General features: G+C 37.8%; 3 protein-coding genes across 3 annotated transcripts in view; 1 reads left to right on the plus strand and 2 right to left on the minus strand.

The window, feature by feature from the left end:
• LOC138021895 (pre-mRNA-splicing factor RBM22-like) overlaps positions 1-1,383 on the minus strand; it is a 10,650-nt gene extending 9,267 nt beyond the window's left edge. Inside the window, exon 1 of the mRNA XM_068868917.1 lies at positions 1,312-1,383. Coding sequence (XP_068725018.1) covers positions 1,312-1,365 — 54 coding nt within the window. The 5' untranslated portion in view covers positions 1,366-1,383. The remainder of the gene's footprint in view (positions 1-1,311) is intronic.
• Positions 1,384-3,517: 2,134 nt separating this feature from the next.
• LOC138021899 (S-adenosylmethionine synthase-like) lies at positions 3,518-11,559 on the plus strand. The gene is made up of 7 exons (XM_068868921.1): positions 3,518-3,683; positions 3,800-3,877; positions 5,077-5,199; positions 8,362-8,753; positions 9,296-9,478; positions 9,660-9,877; positions 10,323-11,559. The coding sequence occupies exons 1-7, from the start codon at positions 3,542-3,544 to the stop codon at positions 10,420-10,422; spliced, it is 1,236 nt and encodes a 411-aa protein (XP_068725022.1). The 5' UTR covers positions 3,518-3,541; the 3' UTR covers positions 10,423-11,559.
• Positions 11,560-13,158: 1,599 nt separating this feature from the next.
• On the minus strand, positions 13,159-20,179 carry LOC138021900 (MOB kinase activator 1B). The gene is made up of 5 exons (XM_068868922.1): positions 20,046-20,179; positions 19,702-19,868; positions 19,284-19,377; positions 18,429-18,562; positions 13,159-15,962 (listed from the first exon to the last, which is right to left on the minus strand). The coding sequence occupies exons 1-5, from the start codon at positions 20,057-20,059 to the stop codon at positions 15,718-15,720; spliced, it is 654 nt and encodes a 217-aa protein (XP_068725023.1). The 5' UTR covers positions 20,060-20,179; the 3' UTR covers positions 13,159-15,717.
• Positions 20,180-20,566: the final 387 nt, after the last annotated feature.

The raw sequence follows: 20,566 nt of genomic DNA on the forward strand, positions 1-20,566 counted from the left end.
AGGGACTAGCCTTCGTTAAAAGCTGCGTGGTAGCGTTTTCGATTTTTCCATACATTTGTCTGTAATTGTTACTGAAAATTCGCGAGAAAAACTACAGACAAATACATGGAAAAATTGAAAACGCTGCCGGGCATCTTCTGTAAAAGGTAAGTGCCTAAAACGTGGTCTGTATAATCTCTTGCCCTGTACCTTCAGCTCTCAATTCATGATTTTTTCAGAACTAGTGTTTAACGAAAATTATTTGATATCGGATCCCCATATAAACACTACAAATTCTTTACGCTTTAGAGTGGGCAGAGAAGACCACGGTCTTAACACAGTCCCCAAACCCAATCTGATGGAGCCATTTCACCAAGGGCCACATTTCATGCCATGTTAAGCTTCATGCCTTGCTACAACAAGTTGCAAAATTGTTGAGACACTTTCATTAAAAAACACCTTATCTAACTTCCAATACTCGGCATATCTAGAATTTAAACCTTTCCCACTTCCTCTCCCCTCTCCCCCTTTCAATGTTGACTGCTTAAGTTCCCAACATTTTTTGTCTTGCTAGCAACACTAATAGGGGGGGAAGGGGGGCTGCAGTGTGAGAGATAATAGGGAAATTAATAACGCCCCAAGAAGGTGAAGTGTCTCCACTATTTTTGCAACTTGTTGTAGCTCAGTAGAGCTAATTATTACAGAGTATCAGGGGCCACTCATTTCCATGTGAAAGAATGCTGCCACAAGAAGACCAAGGTGACCTGGAATTCTATTATCACTCAGTGGCTCTAGGCGTTGGGCCACCAAAATATATAGTTTTCTAGTTCATTTAGCATTGTTTAATATTGTTATTCCTGTATCCACTCACATTCCGCCGAGTCACTTGTACAACAGCTGTAATGGGCACCTGTATTTTAACATTGCTATAACTTCGAAAAACTACTGTCTAAGCCTTCCCTGGAGTTAATACAAGTATGGTTTCACTTCACCTACTGTATGCCAAAGCCAGTTTGTACAATAAATGCGAACCCGCGAGCCACGTGAGTCAAAAGGCAACCTTGAAAGCTAACCGTTTTAAAATGGGTGCTTAGACTTTTAATACTATTTATCAGCGCTATTTGAAAGCGTTCTCAAATTCCTCGCACGTCTACCTCGCATGCCTCGCAGATTGTGCATCACATACCAAGGCAAACAACCAAAGCTACAAACACGCTCTAGAAACAAACGCGATTGACTTTAAAAAAATTGTAAAGACATCTAAGATAATGACAGTTATCCTACAGAAAAGATCGTTTAAGTTAAAAACAGCAATTTAGTCTATTATCATACCGAATTTTCCCAGTTTTGACGATTGTACGTGTTCGCACTCTTTGAGGTCGCCATCTTGAAATTTCCGTATGGGCTATTACGGGCTCAAGACTACAGATACTGGAAAGTACGTTATGTAAGCAATACGTGACGTACTTACCAACAAATACTTGCTCCCAGGCTTTCGGCTCGTTCTTAAACACGGAATGATAGAATGATGGAACGGAGGAACGATGGAACGCCAGAATACTTAAACATGGAATGCCGGATACTTAAACATAGAACGCCGGAATACTTAAACCCGGAACGCCGGAATACTTAAACACGGAACGCCAGAATACGTAAACACGGAATGCCGGAATGAGAAATAACAGTATAGTTTACCACGTGAAATGAATGGCTTGATGTCAAGTACACCACTGCAGTTAGGAGGGAGCTTAAGCACGCGCGTTTGTGAGACGCGGACGGCAACCGGAAGAGGACATTTCTCGTACCAGGACGCTTATTTCCCTTTCGTAAACGGTCGTTGCCATTTGAAACGGTCGTTGCCATTTCTCAGAACGGTCGTTGCCATTTGAAACGGTCGATGACATTTCTTAGCTCTGAATTACACTCATTAGGTCTAAGAACTCAAAAGGTTGCGGTTACTGGGAGTTGTGTCTCGCTGGTCATATGAGGTAGGGTTAGGGTTCTGTTTAGGGTGAGGGCTAAGAACCCGAGTTCGAGTCTTGAAATTTTCGGACTCTTTTTTTCCTCCAGTTTTTCTTTTATAAATGGTTTTTTTTCCTTTTTTTGTCTTAATTTTTGTTAATATTTTTTCTTAGTTTGTTTCTTTTAATTTTCTTTGAAGTGAAGTGTGTAGTCGACCGTTATAAATGGCATCGACCGTTTCAAATGGCAACGACCGTTTACGAAAGGGAAATAAGCGTCCTGGTACGAGAAATGTCCTCTTCCGGTTGCCGTCCGCGTCTCACAAACGCGCGTGCCCAAGCTCCCTCCTAACTGCAGTGTTGAACTTGACATCAAGCTATTCATTTCACGTGGTAAACTATACTCTTATTTTTCATTCCGGCGTTCCGTGTTTAAGTATTCCGGCGTTCCGTGTTTAAGTATTTCGGCGTTCCGTGTTTAAGTATTCCAGCGTTCCATGCTTAAGTATTCCGGCGTTCCACCGTTCTACCATTCTATCATTCCGGCATTCGATGCTAAAAATTAGGCTTAACATTTCTCTTAAAAATAGAAGAACCGTAGCCAGGGTAAAACATATTAAAAAATTATGGAAAAAGTTTCCATTGAAGGCTGTAGCCTGACAGCCGAAAGCTCGAAAGTTTTTAACTGTATATAGCCAGTGAACGTTTTTTATAATAATTTTTTAATATTTACATTTCTCGACAAGACTTATGGGTGATCATTCTCTCATTTACATGAGATGAGTAAAGATACTGAAAAGGTTTAACGAGAAGCCAGCCATAAAGGCTTGAGGAGGGCCAGGGCCCGGGGGCCAGGGGCCTCCTCGTGCATTTTTTAAAGAAGGTTTTCGCTAAGAAAAGGTGCAAGACGCCTTGAATCCACATTCAAAAAGAGGCAGAAATCATCGTATTTATTTATTTATTTATTTATTTATTACAATTTATGGCATGCAAAAAAACAGAGGCCAGGGGATGAAATGCAAAAAGTCAATTTCCCCTAAAAAGAAATCCTTTTAATAATATAAAAAAGGACAAAGCGAATTCCCCACTCTCAGATCACAACATATCAAAACTCACAAATCCTGAAATTAAGTTAAAAACAAGCTAGTCACAAGATAAATGTGATGACGGCCCTCCAGCAGTGAAGATTGGCCTGAAAAATAAGTTGAGAGGGTGAGCTGAAGTAATTTTACCGCAAGCCGTAAAATCACTTTAAATATGAGACAATTGATTTCGCAATGGTAATAACACTAATAATTCTCATGACGGTAAATCTCGAGTTAATTTTAATAACTTTTGCGTCCAATGAACCTATCATCGCATTTTGATGTTGGTGATTTCGGTGATCTTAGCGTTTGAACAAAATTACTAGTCAGTTTATCGAGGGAAATTCTTTCGAAATGTACGCCTGTTGTTGGCGAAAATTTTACTTCATCCTGCCTTCACGTGCCGATTAAGCCACAGGGGAAAGGTCTCTTTTAACCAATCAAATTAATAGGTTTAGGGTTGTCCGAGATGGGTGGCTACCAAGTATTCACTTCAAGAAAGGACGCTTAGCTGGCATGAGTCATAATAATTACTGCGAAGCTGACTCAGAGGTGGAGTTGAGCAGTCATCCAGCCAAAAGATTCAAAATGAATAACCCAGATACCCAAAACAATACTTTCCTCTTCACGTCCGAGTCTGTTGGCGAGGGACATCCAGGTATATTTTCCAAAAATGCGGTAGTACTTTTAATCAGCCTTTCTAGCAGCTCAGAATTGTACAGGTGGGTGAGGTGACCTCTCTGCATTTCAGACCTTCCTCTCTTCTCTTCGCAGATAAAATTTGCGATCAGGTCTCGGACGCTATCCTGGATGCCCATCTTAAACAAGATCCTAATGCTAAAGTTGCCTGCGGTAAGCTTTCAGCAAGTGAAGTAGATTATCACATTGGCGTTGTTTTAAAATAAATGCATGCATATGGGTCCACGCATTGGTTATATCACCAGTTATTATGATGTCAGATGTTCGAAAAACGTTTTGTCGAAAATTGCTTTTACGTCGATTTCTTTCGTCTTCAGCTAAGTGTTTTTAACCGAGAATTTTAAGCTTATCTTGACCGGTCTTTCATTTCGTACCTCGTGAAAAGTCAATGCTCTTAAGCTGAATTCGATTGATGGGCAGGTACTTGTTCAAGCTTACAACTTCTTTGAAACCCACCAGTTTTCGTTTTAACCGTTTGTTTTCAATTTTAACGTATAACTTTGATTTCCAGATGCGTGGTGACACGAGTCCCTCAAAAGAAATTTTTTCGACTCGTTTGATTGGCGTTGCGCAATATGATTTGTCAATGAGTTACCTGCGGAATGAATTCACATTTCTTTCGTTTATGGATGCAATGTGGCTTATTTATTTCGTACCCAGTTTCAGAGCATCTTAGGTCGGTTTTGGTTTCGATCGATGTCTTTCTCATTTCGTACATCTCTTGAAACGTGCGGTAGGAAAATCATGTCACGCTTGGTGCGTAAATGAAGTTTGCGTAAATCCTTGCAGCGTGTGATATCCCGCCAAACCGGTTATAGCCCCTTCGTAGTAAATAAACTTACGTTGAGTTCCTCACGTTTTCAGGAGGCGCTTAACATCTTGTAGTTCATTCTGTTCCAATTCAGTTTTTACCGTGGATGATGCAATATTGTAATACAAACTAGAAGAAGGGAACGTTGTTCGATTTTTCCTGAGATAGCTCTAAGTGTGCACGTTAAATTAAACTTAAAGCTCGCTAGATTTTCTAGATTTTTAAGACTTGTTTCTGATAAACAGAGCAAGGTTGTCTTCCAGTCAATCTAGTATTAGACTCGTTATGCCTTCAATAGAAGAAGTGGCGTTTTCATTTATTTGGAAAGATCACATAATATTCGTAACTGTCGTCTTCTCCGTCCTTATGGCAATGGACCACGGCTTGATTTTGATAATTTATCATGATATGTACCTAAAACCCGAAATCTAAATCTCTAGGAACCTCTATATTGTAAAAATGTTAATTATGACCTGTTTGCTGTCCTGTTTTAAACTTGTCAATCAGTTTTTTAACTTGTGTTCATTTTTCTTTGTAATAGAAACCGTTGCCAAGACAGGCATGATTCTTGTTGCTGGTGAAATCACGTCTAAAGCAGTTGTTGACTACCAGTCCGTTATCCGTGATACTATCAAAAGAATTGGCTATGATGACTCAAATAAAGGTAAACCAACTCACTCTGACACTAACAGAGTATTTCTCCTTGAGGGTATATCCTTTGGATGGTTTAGGCATATACTACACCTCAACAAGTCTTTTAGAGACAATTATTGCGTTTCAAGGTGTAGAAAGGCCAAACATGACTCTTATAGGTCAAGAAAGGAAATTCAAAGACCTCAGAGCTTTGCTCTATACATTTTTCAAGATCTCCCCTTTCTATATGAAATTAAGGGAGGGAGGGGGGGGGGGGTTAAAGATTTCTCTTAGTAAGGGCTGGTTTTGTATATATAGTTTACGTCATAGAAAGTGCGCCGTACGGGGTTTTATTCACGAGTTGTTTGTGTCAAAAAGCCGAACATGCGAGTGAATAAAACCCCGTACAAAGCACTTTCTATGTCGTGAACTGTTTATTACACATAAGACGAGAATTTTCATTAAAATAGTTTTTTGAACACAAATTAGAAACAAAAACTCACTAACAATAGAACCAAATGCAAATTTAAGTGAATTTAATACAATAACAAAGTACGATATGCACGAGATGCACAAGTGATTGGCATGGAAACGCCTTTACGCTATCGTTGATTGGTTATACTTCCACATGTGAAATAGCTGTACACCATTCTGATTGGCGGTATAAGCCTTTTCCACATGTGAAAATAAAGCACATAGATTTGTACAAATGAGCTTTATGGAATAAAATTCTCATGTTATGTGTAATTTGTGGTTCCAGAAAATATCCATACCCCCACCACGGAAGACTTTTTGATTTGCACCCCCCTCCCCCCAGGATTTTCCGTTCCAGGGGGGTCTTTGATGACCCCCCCTCCCCTCAGGAATTTCCAGAATTTTTTTATTTATAAAAACGAGAGTGAATTAGTTACGTAATTGCAATAGAATTTTATTACAACAGTGTAAACATTAAGGTTAACTTTTAGAAAAATGTAACGCTTTGTTAAGCTCATTATCCAGCTAAACTTTCAGCTTGTGCGCTATCAACTTTGCAAAGCTTAAACATTTGGGTTGCACGTCGACTGTTTCACGTTTTTGTGCGAACTTCGATGAGAACAGTTCACTCGCTTAAACAACTTCGCAAACCATAGTAAATAAAACAGAAACTTACAAGGTTCCTTTGTCTACACATTTGGTCAGTTTCTTCAGATTGATTCTTTAATATTTAGGGACCACAAAAGTTGACGCGGTAGGTTTCGTGAACGTCGTCACAAAGGCGATTGTTTTACAAAGAATATTATTGACGCCAAAATAATCCATCATATTTGTAAACTTAGATATGGCGATTTATGTGCAGTCTTCATCTCGCCGGTAAATGACAGACAGCCTCACTATTGCTTGCCTTTGAGCCATGGATGGAAGCGAGAGGGCGACTGTTATTGTTTTTGGCGCGATTTACTTCCTCCAATGAGTAGTCAAACTCCTGTTTTAGAATTTCCAGTTTGACATAACGAACTGAACCTCAACAATCGTTTCCCGAGGCCGCAATAAATATTGCGTTTACTCAAAGAAGAGAAAACGTGACTCCCGGTTCCTGTCCGTGGTCTAAATGCCACCCACAAAAAAGAAAATGTCGTTGCACACAAGCGCTGAGATGGTGGGAACTTGCGTCTTATCGCATTTTCAATGAGTTACTACCCCCAGTAAAACATAAATCCTATCAAAAATGTGTTTACTGCATGTGAAGGTAGCGAAAAGTGATACTCAAGTGAACGGAAGTGTTGGTTGGACGAAAAAGAGACAAACGTGGAAGTCTGGGGACGAGACTCCAATTGAGACCGCCATTGTAAATGTTTTGAATCTGTCCCAAATGAAAGACACATTGTTCTTAGCTTCGAGAGATTGTAGCGCTAGCTAACTCAAAGAAAAACGGAAACATTGAAGCTAATAGTATTAACTTTATCTCAAAACTGACTTTTGTTTCAAAACATCGTGCGATAGTGTGTTTTGTGCTTCAGATCGATCGTATGTTGCTTTCAATGTTTTGTACGTGGTTCGTGACCCTTTGGAAATTACTGCCCTTTAACCCCCCCTCTCCCTCGGAATTTCCAATTGTCTTCCGTGGTGGGGGTATGGATATTTTCTGGAACCACACAATAAAAGATGATATTTGCAATGCCAAATGGGACTCTTCACACTTTATGTACAAAGTAAAGTTGGAAACATTAGCATAAATTATAAGATCTTTTATGACTGCACTCCTCCTTCCATGGGGCATATTATAACTAAGATGACTTCTCCCTTGCATCACTTGCGAACTAAGAATACAGTAAAAGTGCCTCGCTTGAAGACATATTTTGTGAAAAGTTCAATAGTATTCAGAGCATTCATTGAGTAGAACCTCCTTACTCCGGACCTTGCAAAGACATCCAGAATAATAAAGAATACATGTAGACCGTTTTACAGTTCTTATCTCAGTTACCAGGCCTTTGAATAAAGCGAAGCTCAACCTCGCTGCTTTTCTTATGTGAATAGAAACTCCTTAGCAAAATTACAACGTCATTTACATAAGAAAAGCAATGAGGTTTGTATCAAAGCAAGGTCACCTCCAGCCTCGCTTATATTCAAAGGCCTGGTAACTGAACACAGAACTGTAAAATGGTCTATTACACTAGAATGGCCTTAAATCTGACAGCCTACGTAATTTAGACTTTCAGGCAGAATCTCTACAAACAACACCCCACAATAATAACAACGATAATTATTTTATATTTTATATACTTTTATTGCTTAAGTTATAGTTGGCTTAATTGCACGACCCCATAGGCAGCAACGCTTCAATCACCATTGTGTTAAATAAAAGTTTTAAAAAATTGTTCATTAGAATATGTTTGAGGTTGGGTGACGAAGTCCCTGAAGCTTGCCTCTAGCTCAGCAATGGCTCTTTTTACGGATAAGCGAATAAACAGAGGAGCAGGACTCGGTATGGAATTGCCTTGCGAGTTTAGATTTCAAGGAGATAAATTTTCGTGCCACTGGCTTGAAGAAAGGTTAAAAAGGAAAACCGTGACTTTGATTTTCTGTTTATGCAAAGACTCTCTCTTAAGCCAATGACTTTTGTGCTGCCCTTAAGAGGCGACAAATATTAATAATGTTATTGTTGTTGTTGTAAAACTGTTGTAGATTACAAGCCCATATTAATATGTCCTTGTAGGATTTGATTACAAGACCTGCAATGTATTGGTTGCATTGGAACAGCAAAGTCCTGATATTGCCCAGGGAGTACATCAAGGAAGAAGAGAAGAAGACATAGGTGCTGGAGATCAAGGTCTTATGTTTGGTTATGCGACAGATGAAACTGAGGAACTTATGCCATTGACTGTGGTCTTGGCGCACAATCTCAATAAGAAGCTCTCACAGAGCAGGCGTGATGGAACAATGTCTTGGGTGCGACCTGACTCCAAGACCCAAGTTACTGTTGAGTACAAATTTGAGGGTGGGGCAGCTGTTCCTCTGAGAGTGCACACTGTGGTTATTTCTGTTCAACACAATCCTGATGTCACATTGGATGATATGAGAAGACAGCTCTATGAGAAAGTGATCAAGGTACATGTGGTTATTTTTTTCTTGTTAGGGGTAACTTTGAATGCTCTTTGAATTAAGTGAGCCAATTAACTGTAGATATCTGGTAGAGGTGTATTTTTGTGTTGTTTCTTTGAGCATCATCTTGCAATAATAAATTATTTATTGTTGGCTTGCAATAAATACCTACTTCAAATTTCCTTTTACCAACTTAAAACACTTTTGTACAGTCATAAGTACCAATGGGGAAGATGTTACAGAAAGAAGGAGTGAGAGCACAGAGGTGTTTAACGTCTTGCTAGTGCCCTTCATGACCAGTTAGTCTGTTTGAGATAATTTCTGAATTCTTCATCAAGCAATATTTGTATTGGCGAAGTTGAAACCTAACTGTATTGATTGTAGACCAGGCTGCAATCTATTCCTTGACTTAGAATGGTTGATTTCCTTGGAGTGCAGATTTGGATTCACTGTCTTGAATTATGTCAACGATCATAGTGGTGCTATTTAGGGTTAGTAAAAAACAATATATTTGTTATTGATGTAAATATTTTTTGTGCATCTTTCAGGAAGTTGTGCCCGCTAAGTATCTTGATGACGATACAATATACCATCTTCAACCATCTGGAGCATTTGTGATTGGTGGCCCGCAAGGAGATGCTGGTCTCACAGGAAGAAAAATTATCGTCGACACTTATGGCGGATGGGGAGCCCATGGGGGTGGAGCTTTCTCTGGAAAGGACTTTTCGAAGGTTTGTAGTTTGTTCCATCTTAAGTTTGGTGATAGTGAGGTAGCAAGGTCTTGAGCAAGTATTTTGTCATATCTTGCTGCAGTGCTTTGCAGACACTGGTTACTATTACCTCCTCCAATTTGACAAAAAAGAGAGTAGCAATCATTATAATTATTATTAATGAAAAATAATCTTTTCTCAGGTTGATCGCTCTGGTGCATATGCTGCTAGATGGATCGCCAAGTCCCTTGTAGCTGCCAAACTTTGCCGGCGTGCTCTTGTACAGGTGTCATATGCTATTGGCATTGCTGAACCTCTCTCGATCACAGTGTTTTCTTATGGGACTAGCAAAAAGAGTGAAGATGAGCTGCTAAAAATAGTCAAGGAAAACTTTGATCTTCGTCCTGGCATGATTGTCAAGTGAGTGTTGTTTTTTCTTTTCAACTGGAGCAACTTTTTTTTCAAAATAAGACGATTCAGCATTCAGATAACACCGAGAGGCAATGTGTCAACTGGGAGCCTTAAGAAAGGGGTCAGTGGTTTCAGTTTCCCAGACATTTTCTAAAGGTCAACTTTTTACTAAAACCAAGTGCAAGTAGTCATTTTTGCGGCAATAGTTGATGGATTGTGAAACAGAGAAATGGACAAGATGGATCTGAAAATCAGCCAAGTGCAATGCAGAATTTAACCAGTCATGCTATGCACAGTGATCAATGATAAAATTGTTCTATTCTAAGTGGTATTTGAACTGATCTGCAAAGTCAGTGAAAGGCTTAATGATGGTGATGCGTCGTATTACATTATAATTATCTTGTAATCATAAATAGATAAATAAATAAATAATTTTTTTCTTTCCTTATTTCAGGGAACTTGACTTGAAAAAGCCAATTTACCAAGAAACTTGTGTTTATGGTCATTTCAAACCTGGTTTCACATGGGAAAATCCCAAGGAGCTTAAGATTTGAAACTGAATTTTCACAGAACATAATCTTGGCTATTGGGGAATGTTAGGCAAAGTATACATCTTGGAGTTCTTACATAATTTCATGAACTATAATATTGTCAAGTATCTTCTTTTGATATACTGCTATATAAAAAGCTTTTTCACTGTAGTAAGGTTTAAAAATGGGAAAAAATTACTAAATTGAAGTTAAAGTAACCTTTTGTTAATCAATTACACATGTGAAAGTCTGATATTTATTCTCTAGTCTACTTAGGCCTCTTCAGCCTATGAGTGCAGTCGAGGAAATGTTGCATGTGTCGTAAACGTGTGCAACTTTTCTTTTGCATTCTTGTTTGGAGTCATTCCTTAGGCCTCTTAAGCCTATGAATGCAGTAAAAGAAACATTGCAGAAGTTGGCAATGTTTCTTTTGCATTCTTGATTTAAACTTCACTTCTTAGGCCTCCTTAGCCTATGAATGCAGTCAAGGAAACGTTGCAAAAGTTGTGCAACATTTCCTTTGCATTCTTGTTTTTGGGCATCCCAGCCCATGAATGCAGTTGTCAACTTTATACACTGGGCAAAATGTGATTGGGCTAAAAAATATTATTTCTTTTTCAGTGATTGTTTAACTATCTTGGGCATCCTTAGCCTATGAATGCAGTCAAGGAAACGTTGTGCATGTTTCATAGCATAATTTTTTGCAATTGTTCCTTTGCATTGATTTCCTGTCTTTGCCTTTTTATTCATACACTTAACTTAGGCCTCCAAGAGCCTAGGGATGTAGTCAAGAGATGTTGCGAATGTCTTAATACGTTGCAATGTGTCTTCTGCATTCTTGTGCGGTTTTTTTTAATTTTCGTTTTATTAATTTCGAAGTCTCTGTTTTCTTTAATAGTTGTATCATGTACAAAACCATCAACCCATTGACAAGTAGAATTGACAGGCGTTTGACAGTAAAACTCCTGGGAGTCAATAGGTTAAAGGGGACATTGATGTGGAGGTTGTTAGCTCATTGACTCCTAAACCATCCTCGTTTGACAAGGAAAATCGTCTGGCATTAGATAGGGTAAAATCTATTAAGTTTTCCTCCTTGGAGTTAGTGGGTTAAAATGCACTTTGACATGTAATGAAATTACATTAAAATGGTGTCGCTTTGCAGTTGTGTTTTGGTACTTTTATTAGTCTAAGAATGCTATTATGGTTGTCTCAATCTGGAAAAAAAATCTAAAATTTTCAGAAAGAAGAGGTCAATGTGAGGCCTAAACAGTATGAACATTGACTGTTGGATTGTCAGCATAATTTGCTTTTAACTTCTTTTCTCTGACCCCCCCTCCACCCGAAATCAGTGATACGAAAATGGCACGTTTCGGCCTTCACCCGGCTTCATGCTTGGGTTCCAGTTCAATCTGTCCCAGACTGTAGCATTCCTATTTGCCATTCACGGGAGGATGTGGTGACTGGATTTCAGTTTTTCCACAAACCATCATCTGATGTGTGTGTTAGGAAGTGAGATGATCTAAGTTATGGCAGGTAATAAGTAACTGATTAGTGTCAAGACAATCATTTTGAGACCAAGGGGCAAGGTTGGCACAATGGGCTCATTGGCAGCATGATATTATTGTCACATGGTACAAAATCCGTCATGTTGGATGGCAAAAGAATGCAACAGCCTCCAAAACAAAGCGATTTCAATCAGCCAAGCCTGACATTTCTTTGTTTTGGATGTCCCAGTGCGTAGCGTGCCATCCAGCAGGGAAGATTTTGTACCGTGTGACAGTTTCATGCAAAGGGCCCATTGTGTGAGCATGTGTCTTCCCCCGTTGTGCACCAGGATCAATTCCCAGGCTAAGTCTTGTGAATCGAGTTTGTTGTTTGTTGGCTCTTTTCTTCAGTAAAATGATTATCTGTTACTTCAGTTTTTATGGTGTCAGCTCCTTCAAAACCAAAATTTGATTAGGCTGTGTGCAGCCATCTCCTATTTCCTTTGTTATATGTGGAAATGGGACAAGATCCCTTTTCTACATGCAGCAAAGTAAATAGGATGCTAACATTAATTTGATTTGATGTGGCAGTTGTATATTAAATAATGGTTAACCCTCTTCCTACAAAGAGTAACAGATTTGACTTTGTCAAACGCCAGATGATTTCATTTGTCAACCAGTGAGAGAGTGAACAACATCTAATGCCCACTCTTGACATGATTTCTTTTCTATCAAGAGTTTCATGGAACATGGTTTGCACTAATCATTGGTGAAGCTCTTTGACATTTTTGGTTGTTATGTGTTATTTTAAGTGGTGTTGGAACAGACAATAGACCTTGCTTTTATCAATCTTGCTGAAATGTGACCAACCACCTCTCCCAGGGGAAGGTCATTGCCTAACTTTGTAGACTAGTAAGCAGTGTAGCCATGTCAGCTGCATAACTACAATAATTGTAGTTCTATATGCAATACTCAGCAATGACAGAGAGCAAACTTCCCTGCTAGCCGAGGTTTCTTTTCTTTTGTGTTCGTACGGTAAAAAGAAACCTCTGCCATGGGTCGACACTCATTTTGAACCAACCACCATCCACATTCTTGGACAGCACTCTTCAAACTGCATACCCATTAATATTATGTCTGTTAACTGTGACTTGAGCCCGTTGTGTCCCGTGCATTCGTTTACAATAATTCCACTGTTGTTAAGGGAGCCCCCACAACCTGAAATATCACATGAGACTTTAGCTAACAGTGAAAAACCAAACATGCCACGTCCTGATTATTTTGTCAATCAGTCTTTATTTTCTGAACATCTTACATTGAAAATAAGTCACATTTTTCTGTGAAGTCTATCCAAAACTTTACATTTTTCTTTTATTAAGCTATCCATCTAAGCTATCAGCACATCTCTGTAACACCACTTTATTCGCTAGCAAAATATAAAACTAATCTTAACTTGTTTAAAAATTAAGATGTTTTCGTTTCTCAAATGTTTACTCCTTTTGTATCACGTTACTTTTAATTGTCCAATGTGGAAGGGCAAGAAATGTTATCTACAAGCTGTATCCAATTCTGTTACAATTGACTTCTAGATCTGTACTTCAAACGTTAACAGTTAATGAAAATTATCCACAGCAGGGAAGGTTGAGAGGTTTATCAATTCACTCAGTACTATCACCAACACCAAGGAGAATGTTTGATTAAACACATTGAACAAGTACATACAAAATAAAAAGGCTGACATTAGACTACAGGTTACCATTTTTTCTTAAGCTTCTCTGAGGTGAACGGCACTTGCTAATCGACTCTGAGATTCTTATAATAAGTCAGAATGTACAGGGAGCACTACTAGCTTAGTAATATATACGAGGACTAAGGACTGTCAAAATGAAGCAAGAGTTTCCTGGCTTCAGACTGTTGCCAACTAAATGTATTTTGTCTTTGACAGTTCGACGCCAACTTGGAAGATTTCATTGTAGAACTAGAAGTTAAAATGACCAATCACTGTTTTGATACATAGAATGATTACTTCACAAAGTTACAGAAAAATAAATGAAGAGGCCCACAAACTGATCGAACTTTTCACAAAAAAGTTAGTTTCTATCACCTCTTAAACCCTTTCCGCCCAATTATTCTCTGGACTTATCTAAAACTAATTATTTGTTCACTTAACCCTCTCCTTCAAAGTCACCGTTTAATAGGTTCCTAAAAAGTGAAAAAACATTGTAGTTGTAATTTGATCTACGATAAGTGAAGTGTGATCATCTGAGTGAGTGTAGTCCTGAGAAGGACTGTTTGACACGACATTCACATTTCAACAACCTTAGAGGAAGTCTTCTTCAGAGTCAAGTGATTTGTGTAATGTCAGTAGATACTCAGTTATTTGTGATGTCAGCCCGGTATTGAACCAAATTCCCTTTCATTGCTTGGTCATGGATCAAACTGGGACCACTTTTACTGTCTTTCAAAACGAATAGAAAAGTGAATTTCAATAAAAATTGTAAAACAATATATTTGGCGGAATTTCAGAGAATAAGTAGAATGGAAAAGTCGAGATGATAGGCACTTTAAAGTTAAATGGAATACAAGTAAAATTAAAGATATGCTTAGTAAAGCCAAAAATACACATAAGAATGTAAGTTGGCTGCTTGGCTCTGGTTCACTTCAGAATGTAATCCTACACGTATTCTGTAAAATCAGAGCAATACTGTTACAAATTAATTTTAATCAGGCCAGAGAATGACCATGAAAAGTCTTCTTCTGTCGTGGTGCGACAGTGTTTTTGAAAAAAATAACATTACTGCTCATGAATAAAGGCTCCAAACATGTGCAGGGAAAACATAATCGCTGTAAACCAAAATCAGCTTAATGTTGCAATTTCGAACTTGCAAAACCTTATCTGATGTGACAATAAGCTTGGTTTGAATTGTGCACCAACAAAAGAACAGAGTCAAGGTTCATGGGAATAATTAGCATTTTGTATTGTTAATAAAAAAAAGGAAAATGCAAATTATTCCCCTGAACCTCGACTCTGTTCTTTTGTTGCTGCATAGTTTGAAACTAGGCTATTACACAAAATGCCAATTTCAGTTTGTCAGATCAACACTTTATTTTTCTCTACAGTTGTGTTGTTACTGACATCCATGAAACCAAAATCACCTTTCCAATAAAAACAGAAAAACATGGAAGGCTGATGTAAATTCCTTCAAATCAACACTATATACAAACAACTAAAATATCAATTCAGAAAGGACATAATTATTTCGAAACTCAATTATTTAGTTTGGCAATAGCCGCACATCATTGTTAATCATAACCCTACAATTAAGAAGACTGAACAATTGAACTAAACTCGGAAGAAATTACAGTGTAATAATGAAAAGATTGTCCTCACTTTAAAACAAAAATTTAGTTAGAGACATTTCACAAAAAATATTGTACAAGAGGAGACAAAGGGTTTGATGGAAAAATAACTATTTTCAGATTTTCTTGATTTATGAGCGTTACTCAAACTCATTAAAGACCACATTTCACCTACACGTATTACGAACATTTGTTTATTTTGGGATTATTATAAAACCAAAATAATAAATGAATGATATGATCCTGCTGGGCAGAATGAAGTTTTAATTGTATTTACCAGTAGGTACATTGTAAGGTGTCCATTATTTTATACAATGCTGACCCAACCTCCGCTACAGCAATCCCATTGAAATGTGTCTGCAAAGCATTATTAGAAATATTAACATTTTATCAACCCAAGTTTTGTTCATACAACCTCTCCTAGACAAGGACAGCCAAGACTCAAGTGTATTGGTTTTACACGACCAAATGTCAGCTAAACCTTGTCCTTATTTGTTAGTCTTTCAATGAGCTCCTGCAGGGGCGCAAGTTCTCTCTTGTCCACAAGTGCAAACTCCTGAACAAAAAACATGAAGTGCTTGAATGATGTGTTGAGGTGTGCTTCTTCTCCGAGGCCAACTATGTGAAGGAAATGTTGATGGTAGATGTGGGCATACACTCTGAAAAGTCGTTTGAGAATAGTCTTGGCAATTGAAAGAAAGTTTTTTGGAAACGGAACACCTGTTGAACAAGATGATAATATTACTTAACATGGATTACTATTCAACTACAGTCAGCAGAGTATAAATAACACCCAAAACGAGTACAAACATCTCATGGTATTTGGACTCCAGAAGACCAGTTTGACTGGTTTTTCACAAACCTATTAGTTTTACAAAAGTGGTAGAAATGGCTGAAAATGCTAATTTTCTCCCAAAGGAAACAATGAATGCTTGCTTCCTAAATTTTGAGATTTTTGGCAAAGACGATAACCTACATGACAATTGACTTTCTCTGTTGATTGAAGAAAACCAAAACATAAATACGAAAAAAAGAGAAAAACTGACCATAACGTATTGAAACGGTGGTGCGAGTTTGTGAAAGAATCAAGGGCCATTGCAGAAATTCCTGCCGAGGAACTTGACAACCTCTTATGTCATTTCTTCATAAAAGTCAGTTTTTTCTCAACTGGAAGTTTACTTGGAAACTGAGATCATTGTTGTTGATATCTCTGTAAACCTTATAATAAAGAATTTTCCAATATTCCATCTTTGTTTTCCTTACATGTAATGCAAGTGTTTGAAATAAAATGCACAATGCTTTGCTCAGCGATTCAATTGACAGGTTTGACAAGTTTTTGTTTTTGACCAATCAACAGCAACCTAATATAAGTGGCAAAACTGGATGGTCGCTTGCTGAATAGTCACGTAAGATCATTTGTCATGCGAGGAAGCAATTTATAAGTTAAGCTCTATGTTTCTCCTATTTTCAGACTGAGTTGAATAATAAATCTCTTATTGGACGATTTAGTGTGTTAGTAGTAACATGGGATATTTTTACTCGTCTCTTGTATTTTGATTCACCCTACGGGCTTACCAAAATACAGCAAGACTATCCCACAATACCACACACTAAATCGTCCAATAAAGGATACATACTATGTTCCAGGGTGCAGAGCTGGCATTAAAATAGTGGTGAAAGCACTTGCCTCCAACCAATGTGGCCCTGCTTTGGATTCCCACACTTGACGTCATAATTATGTGGGTTGAGTTTGTTGGTTCTTTACTTTGCCCCAAGAGGTTTTTTTCTGTGTACTCCAGTTCTCCCCTCTCCCCAAAAACCAACAATTGATTTGATTTGCATTGATTTGCTTCAGTTTACAGTGTCTTAAATAAAGTTCCTTTCCTTTTCTTGACGGTTATTAATTTTCATAAAATCACTGACCCACAGTTTGCTGAGACTAAAACATGTTTTCTGCTTAAAACAACTCCCAACCCCTCCCTAAGTATTTCCAACCAAAGGTTAGACAAGACAAAATTGCAGTGATTAGCTTGTTTTTGTCAATCACTGTTGATTTAGGACAGTCAGATGAGGAGCGTTTTTCTAATGGGGAAATCGAATAATATTGGCAAGCTAACAATGATTCAAAGGTGGTTTTGTTTGTGTAGTACAGCTGAACCCCTATTAAGCAGCCACCTATTAACCCATTGACACCCAGGGATTCCCCATTGACGAGTAAAATCGTCCGGCGTTAGACAGAGTACTAAGTCTGGCCGGTTTGGACGCAAAAGGGTTAAACGGCCACCCCTATAAGCCGGCCAGTAATCAAAGTCCAGACGAGGGCTTTTCTATTATTTTCACCTCTATTAAGTGGCCGGCCAACCTTAAGTGGCCACTATCCATTTCCCTGAAGGTGGCTGTTTAATAGGGGTGGAAATCTATTTGTAATAATAATAATAATAATAATAATAATAATAATAATAATAATAATAACAACAACAATAAACTATAGTGCCCTATTTTAGAGCTCTAAGGCGCTTTACAATAAAAATGTTAAAAAGCAGTAACTTGGTAAATTATAAATTCAAATACAAAAGCAAATTAAACTACCACTTAAAATAGCACTTAAAAAGATAAGTTTTAAGATTGCTTTTAAAAGATGTAAGATTTGGACTACAATCTACATTTTCTGGAAGATTATTCCAAAGTTTAGGAGCGCAAACCGAAAAAGCACAATCACCATAAAATTTTAACCTCGATCTAGGTGTCACCAACAAGTTCATGGTTGAAGATCGTAAACTCCTAGATGGCTTGTAAGTTTGTAACAGATCACGAATATAGCTAGGACTTAAATTATTTAAAGCTTTAAAAGTTAACAGTAAGATTTTAAAAACAATCCTCTGCTCCATGCAAAGCCAGTGTAGTTCTCTGAGTAAATGAGTAAATATCTTCATTCTTTTTACATCAATTTCATCTGCATGTTTGTCATTGAATGAAGGTTCTTAATTAATGAATCTTCTCCTTTTGTCCAAGCCAACAGCATCTTTAATATCAGGAATAGTAGGCCTGTGGTTATAGATCATTCTCACAGGATATTTTAAAGATTAATTACTGTACCACACCATCATTATAATTATCATGATTTCCTCATTTATGACTGTGGTTCATTATCTTAATACCCATCAACTTTGGAAAATTAGAAATTACCTATTTTTGATGGAAAGATTGTCTCATCATCCAGCTGATCCTGGACCCAGGTCATGAGGTAGTCAATATATTTTGGCGCAGAGCACTTGATAGGTTTTTTAATGGTTGTTCCATCTGCCCAGTGATATTCATATCTGGTAGAAAAGAGTTAAGAAATGATGGAATAAAAACACTTTATATAACTGATTTCTGTTCATGACAGCCTGAAACCAAAACTGCCAGTTCAATGTCACAGAACTCCTCAAAATAAAATCTAAATTGTCACTTCAATGTACCACAACATCTAACAATAAAAACCACTTCCTGCCAAAAGTCTCTGCACTCGCAGGGCTGCAAAATCCATTACATCAGAGAGAAACAATGCAGTGCTACAAGGGAAAAGATTTAATACTGTCTACAAAATATTGACTGAGCACCCACATTGTACAAAAAATGGACAATTGGTGTTCTCCTTTACAAAAGGGAAGCGGGAGGGGAATAGGAAGGACTTATAGGTATTTTAGGGACAAATAATCAACAATTATTGGATGAGGTTAAGCATGTTAGCGATAATTATCAAGGCCAAAGTTTGTGTTATCTGCTGAAGCCGAAGGCTGAGGCGGATAACACAAACTCTGCCTTGATTTGTAAGAGACAAGAGTGACTGCCACTTACTATTGACTAGCCCAGGCATCTACTTCAAAAGTTATTGAAACCCCTGGACCAATATTCAATACTCACACACTGATAATCGAACAATAACAGATAAACGACCAAATATTTAATAGTAAAATCAAATTAATTAAAGGACAAAGCTACCATAGCTCATTAAACTTACAGCTTTTGTTAAATCTTAGTGGTATATAACTCACTCACTTTGGACCAGCAGACATTACCGGGCACGATTCGGCCGTACAAAATTCTGTTATTGTTCCGTACAACATGTTGATTTGATTGAAGAAGTCCACAGCTGAAAAAAAGAAATGAACTGTGGTAAACAATATGCACTGGACGTGGTAAAATAATTTTTCTACAAATAAACTAACCTTCTCTGAAACAATTTAAGGGAGAGCACTACAAACAAACAATTAAACTGGCGAGAGTTAAATTTCCGAGACAAATTACACCTGAAGTCGGTTCTACTTTCAGCCAGTAGTTTGGCTGCAAAACAGCGTTTTTCGGTCAAAGAGTCTGTCTAATCGTTTTCAGCTTAAACTGCTGCTACGCGAATCACTTAAAACAATTGAAACGAGATAAAAGAGCCTCAAAGCTAATTTTCAAATGAAAAACTTACTATTTACAGCAACCCATTCGTTTAGATCTTCTCCTTCAGGAAGCAGAACGGCTAGACGCAAATTTCCACTTCCAAGAGTGGCAGCTGCCTGCTTCATTAGGTCATATTGGTGGGTTCCCTCCGGAATGTTCTTTTTCGGTTTAAAAGTTTTCGTTGATCGCCCACCACTGGAACAAATAGAAAATGATACCGTGATTTTACGACTTTTACAGCCTGACAGTCGTTGACTCCCAGAGAAGTTCGACATAAGAAGTTGTTTCCCGGATTTCTCGACACCATAATCCCTGCACTGATTTGCCCTCGACAAATAACACTAACATTATGTGATAAAAATCAAAACTTACAAAAGGAAGCTCATCTTGAGGGCCAAACACTCTAAGGATAAATCAGTTTCGCAGTGGAATGGACAACCTTGCGAACTAATATGGCGGCTAATTGAATGCCTCGCTCACATGTTTCCAGTCTTTACGTCATTGCGGCCGTCATTGAAGTAAAGAGGGTGTGGAAAAACACATGAGCTCATGCCCTGGGAGATCCACACATGAAGACGTAGCGAGACTGGTAAACCTTCTTATTCTTTCATATCCTAATACAATCTCGAGATAACGAATCGAGATGGCGAGAATCAAACAGGCTTTAAAATGGACTGAAGCAGTTAAAACATACTGTTATGAATATCACTTTTGAAAAAGACAGCTCAGTAGTTTATAATAAGCATGCCGATTTTTATTATTATTAATACATATTTTATGCTTTATTTATTTTTAGCGATTATTTATCTTATTTATCTAAAGTATAATCACTACCATATATATGTATTGTTAATTTTATTACAGTAGGTCCACATCAGCTGTAAAGTTGCTTT

Source organism: Montipora capricornis, chromosome 10 (genome assembly GCF_036669925.1).
Source record: "Montipora capricornis isolate CH-2021 chromosome 10, ASM3666992v2, whole genome shotgun sequence".
Lineage (NCBI taxonomy): Eukaryota > Metazoa > Cnidaria > Anthozoa > Scleractinia > Acroporidae > Montipora > Montipora capricornis.

What these genes read in the sequence shown, in the direction of transcription:
- LOC138021899 (XM_068868921.1), top strand. Translation starts at nt 3,542, where the DNA reads ATGAGTCATAATAATTACTGCGAAGCTGACTCAGAGGTGGAGTTGAGC. An exon ending in CTATGATGACTCAAATAAAG is followed by an intron (nt 5,200 to 8,361) that starts GTAAACCAACTC and finishes ATGTCCTTGTAG; the next exon opens with GATTTGATTACAAGACCTGC. An exon ending in CGTCCTGGCATGATTGTCAA is followed by an intron (nt 9,878 to 10,322) that starts GTGAGTGTTGTT and finishes TCCTTATTTCAG; the next exon opens with GGAACTTGACTTGAAAAAGC.
- LOC138021900 (XM_068868922.1), bottom strand. An exon ending in CGAATGGGTTGCTGTAAATA is followed by an intron (nt 19,378 to 19,701) that starts GTAAGTTTTTCA and finishes TCTTTTTTTCAG; the next exon opens with CTGTGGACTTCTTCAATCAA. An exon ending in GTAATGTCTGCTGGTCCAAA is followed by an intron (nt 18,563 to 19,283) that starts GTGAGTGAGTTA and finishes CTTTTCTACCAG; the next exon opens with ATATGAATATCACTGGGCAG.